The 4481-nt window shown below is 50.1% G+C and overlaps 1 protein-coding gene across 1 annotated transcript; it reads left to right on the top strand.

Moving 5' to 3' along the window:
• Window positions 1-810: 810 nt before the first annotated feature.
• Window positions 811-4012, top strand: GRIFIN (galectin-related inter-fiber protein). Its single transcript, XM_069809335.1, has 4 exons — window positions 811-822; window positions 2379-2458; window positions 2553-2715; window positions 3173-4012. The coding sequence occupies exons 1-4, from the start codon at window positions 811-813 to the stop codon at window positions 3335-3337; spliced, it is 420 nt and encodes a 139-aa protein (XP_069665436.1). The 3' UTR covers window positions 3338-4012.
• Window positions 4013-4481: the final 469 nt, after the last annotated feature.

Genomic DNA, 4481 nt, shown 5'->3' with positions numbered 1-4481 from the left:
TACTGACTGTCAGTATGAAAACCTCCATCACTGAAATTCGCTTCATCACTACCCATGTCTTGGTGCCTTTCCATGACAGGAAATATTGGACAAAGGCTCTCTCGCCCTGCTCCCAAATCCCTGTATTGTCCCCAGCAGGGAGGGGAAAGGCAGGACCAGGGCGTGCTGAGCTCAGCACAGCAGCATCCCGAGCCCCACCGGCCCCGGGGTGCCGTGAGGTGGAAAAGCGGCTGCGACAGAGCTGGCATCAGCTTGTTTTAGGCCGGGCTCTGACCCACAAAGAGTGATCAAAAAGGAAAACAGGAAGAAAAAGCAATCTCTGTTGGTCGGGGTGAAGCTGAGTCTCTGTAGGAGCCACCGTTTCTCTTCTGCCACCTCCCTTCTCTCTGGACCTTGCAGTGGATGGGTCTCCCGCTATCTCCCCCAGCTTTGGAAGTCCCCATCCTCCCTTCATGCATTAAACACATCTGCCTCCCCCCCAGATTACAGCCTGAGTGCCTGTCCACTCCATTGCTGCTGCACTCCGGCTCCATCACGTCACAGCTCAGGACCGCCCGGCCGTCGCTGCCTTTGTGCAGGCAGCAGCGGGGCTGGATTAGCCCTGCACGCATGAGTGGGCTGACCCTGCCGGGCAGGGAGCAGGATTTGCTGCTCCCCATCTCCCAGCCAACAGCCTGCTCTGGAAAAGAGACCTTAACCCGCCGTAGCTGCCAATCCCCCGCGCACGTGGGCTCCTGGCCGGTGGCCCCTATATAGACCCCTCCGGCCACGGACCTGGCCGGGTCTGCGGTGCCGGGGCAGGCGAGCGAGATGGCATTGCGGGTAAGCGCTGGGGACAGGAGGTGGCACAGCCTGGTCTATCTGATGGGTGACAGCGCGGGGTTAGGCAGTGGGTAAAGGAAAGCGGCACAGATAAAGGCAAGAAAGGTAGAAAGACGTGGGGATGCTATTTGCGGTGCTGCCCCTCTATTTCAGCCCCATCCAGGCTATTGCAAAGCTGAGATCTTTGTGGCTTTTGAGAAAAGGCGATAGGACAGATTTTTTTTGTCTCAGTTACACCAGGGCTGGTCTGGGGTAATGCTGCCCTGATGGCAGCACTTCTGGTTTGGAGGGTTTAAGCTGAGACCAAAATACAACCGATGTTTTAGCAGAGGAGATCTGTGCTTTGCTATCTGTCTCTGCTGGGACAGCTGGCAGCAAAGAGGGAATTGCTGTTTCCTGCGTATGTGGTGTGTCTTTTGCTGGGATTGTTGTAATGATGACAAGCTAAGGGTCAAAGCAAGGCTAACCTGGGTGTTGCCATCACCACTTGCTGTTTGAAACCATATTGTCAGCTCCATCAGCCCTCCGTGTTTCACGGGGGGAACACTGGTGTGGTCAGAGCCTTTGAAGGACCATGCGTGGGTTCCTAAAGCTACTCACCAAAAGTAGCCGGGCATGAGGGCATGAAGTTGGCCATCATCATGTCTCAGCTCCTGTTCAAAAATGTGCATATCCCCAAAATGCATTGGAAGGAGGAAATCATGGCAAAGAAACAGGAGAGTGAAACTGCTGAGCTATGGGGAGGGAAAGCAAGGCATGCAGCTGGCAGTGGAGATGCCAAGGCTGGAGAGATTTTCCCAGTGTAAGCAATAAGTTTGAGAGAGGGGGATGCTCAGAAAAGCAAGATCATTAGACCATTACAAAAAGTGGGGTGAAATGGCAAGCAGTTCTTATTAAAATGAGTTATTTAATAAAACTATGAATTATTCAAAAAGGAACATTTCCCAGCTTGTATTATGCAGGTTTAACCTTGGAGATGGGGGGAGCGGGTAGAACAGGGGATCAGGCAGGAGCTTGTGAGAAAAGTCACCCATGTAATGTTGGATGAGGACGGGCTGGATGCCACCTTACACCCATTCTTGATCAGTCCTTGTCTTTCACATTCTGCTTCAAAATATCACAAAGTTTTCTGCTTTGGATTTCGTATTGCCCAGGCAGGGAGAGGGAGCAGAGCGTCTTTGTGTCCTGTTGACCATGCAGGCATTCAGGTTCTTTAATAAGAGCCCTGGCATTTTTCTCTAAATGGATACAAAATGAAGTTGCTACAACATCCAGTTGATGAGGTGGGATTTGCTGCCCCTGACGACTTTTGTAAAGAGCTGGGTGGGATCAGGGAGCAAAAATAAAATAAAAAATGGAAAAAGATAGAATAACCTAAGCCCACGAGTTTATTTAGCAATGAGAAAAAGGCAGGGGCAGAGAGTGTGCCTGCATGGGAAGGGGGGAGAAAGGAGAAGATGAAGAGAGGGTGAGAAAGATGGAGACGTGTAAGGGATGAGTGGGGCCATGCACCTCTCCCATCTTGCCATACTTCACCATCGCCTCCTCGCTGGCAGTTCGAGGCCCTGTACCCAGAGGGGATATGTCCCGGCTGGAGCGTCGTGGTCAAGGGCGAGACCAGTTCCAGTACGAGCATGTAAGGACACAACCCACTTGCAGCTCTCCTGGCTCACGAGAGCCAGCAGCATCTCTCCATGGCTCTCCATCACTTCTTTCTATTGCCCTCTTAGGTTTGAGATTAATTTGCTCTGTGATCCTGGAGACCAAATCGCTCTCCACTTTAACCCTCGCTTCTCCAGCTCCAGAATCGTCTGCAACTCTTTCCTCGCCAACCACTGGGGGAAGGAAGAGGTTAATAACACCTTCCCCTTGGAAGCAAAGGAGCCATTCCAGGTAACCCTGTGTCACTCCATGGGTCTCCTCGGGTGGGACAGGAGTGACCCAGCCAATATCAGGGTCCTCCTCATGGATCTAGCCCTGCCTTTTCTGCCAGCACCACATCCCCTCCCTGGCTCTGGCTCCTGTTAGTATTTCTGTTGTACTCCAATTTGCTGCTGATTTACACCCAGTTCTGGCACAGACATGCAAAGCTCCAGCAATAATCCCTGGATGCTGCATTTATTTTCAATTTAGGCTTTGCATTATCACCACTTTCTGCTATCATGAAGAACTCAGTTATTCCCTCCTTTTGCCCAAAGTGGAGGTGAACAGTGTGCATGTCAGCTCTGGCAGGATTTGAAGCGGGTTGTAGATGCTTGTGCCCAGATCTGGACACTCACTGGCATCGTGACAGCAAGGTCACATGAAGACATGTGGCCACATGGTGAACCTAACACAGTCTCTCTTTCAGGTTGAAATCTACTCTGACCAGGACTATTTCCACATTTTCATCGATGAAAACAAAATCTTGCAGTACAAGCATCGGCAGAAGCAGCTTTCATCCATCACCAAGCTGCAGATTCTCAATGACATTGCCATTTCTTCAGTGGAAATCATCAAACGAGGCCTTTACTAGAGACCGGAGCTGGGACAGTCTCGCAGACCATTCCCCGCTAAGCTCCTGATCCAGCCAAGGACCATCCCCTCCCCTTCTCCACCCAACACATGCCATCATCATCAGCCAGGAAGATAGCTACACATGTGTCCTCGTAGTGGAAGCGATGGTCATTCCCATCTTAGTGGGACACTAAGACACCAAGTGTCACTTAGCACCCAGACATGTTGCTAACTGTAGCCCAGATCATCAAAGACCTTCTGCCTCTATGCCTTAGGGTGCACAACATCTTTGTTGTTGGACAGCCTGACAGATCACTACAGTATGTACAATTCTGCCTTGAGTAGTCTGGACACCTGAATGTTACCCTAGAAATTGTGTTTGCCCAAGAGTAGGGTGTGAATTAGCACTAGTCCTCGGCTGGCCACGTGGTGAGGGATGTAATGGGTGTGGATGTTAGGGGTGGAAAAGGACATTTCTTTCCAGGAGCTGGGTAAAAATGCTACCATATTTGCCAATAAAATCAAACAAGGAAATCCCTGCTGGGACGTCCCTCACTGGGCAGATCAATCAAGTTATTAATTCCCTGCAAATCTCCAGGCACCTGGCATGAACAAAGGCTGGTGACTGGGCAGGAAGACACAGGCTGGGGGTTGCTTGGTTTTGGCACTGGGAAAATACTGCCTTTTTCCTTTGAGAGTTAACATAAGATGAAGGTCCCTCGTAGGTAAATCAGGGTCATAAGATTCAACTTGCAAGCTATTTCCAGAGATTCCTTTCACCAGCTGAGAGATGTTTGCTCAGCCTGAGTCCTGCCAACTCCAGGCTTCTTAGACAGACCCTGAGTGATGTAGTGGGTCAGAAAAGGGTAAAAGTTTAAAGAGACACGTAAAAGCATGTGGTCCTTTCACCATACACCAGAAATGCAGCTGGACTCCAAACAAAAGGTTCTGAGTAAATCAGGGTCTAGAAATTATGATAAGTTTGGACCGAACAAAGTGCCATTATTCCCGTAGATAGCCTCTAGCTTTTCTCTTTGTTCTGCTTTATTGTATTCTTTTCTCTTCCTTTTTAGTTGCCTTTCAAAACAGTCCACTTGTCCCTTGCACTCTCTTCTCTTTTCCACCCTCTTCCTTGGAGTGCAACATATCTCCAACTCCTTGAC

This window comes from Haliaeetus albicilla, chromosome 22 (genome assembly GCF_947461875.1).
Source record: "Haliaeetus albicilla chromosome 22, bHalAlb1.1, whole genome shotgun sequence".
NCBI classification, from domain to species: Eukaryota; Metazoa; Chordata; class Aves; order Accipitriformes; family Accipitridae; genus Haliaeetus; species Haliaeetus albicilla.
Note: the sequence above shows the minus strand (reverse complement) of the source record. Positions and strands in the feature narration are given on the sequence as shown.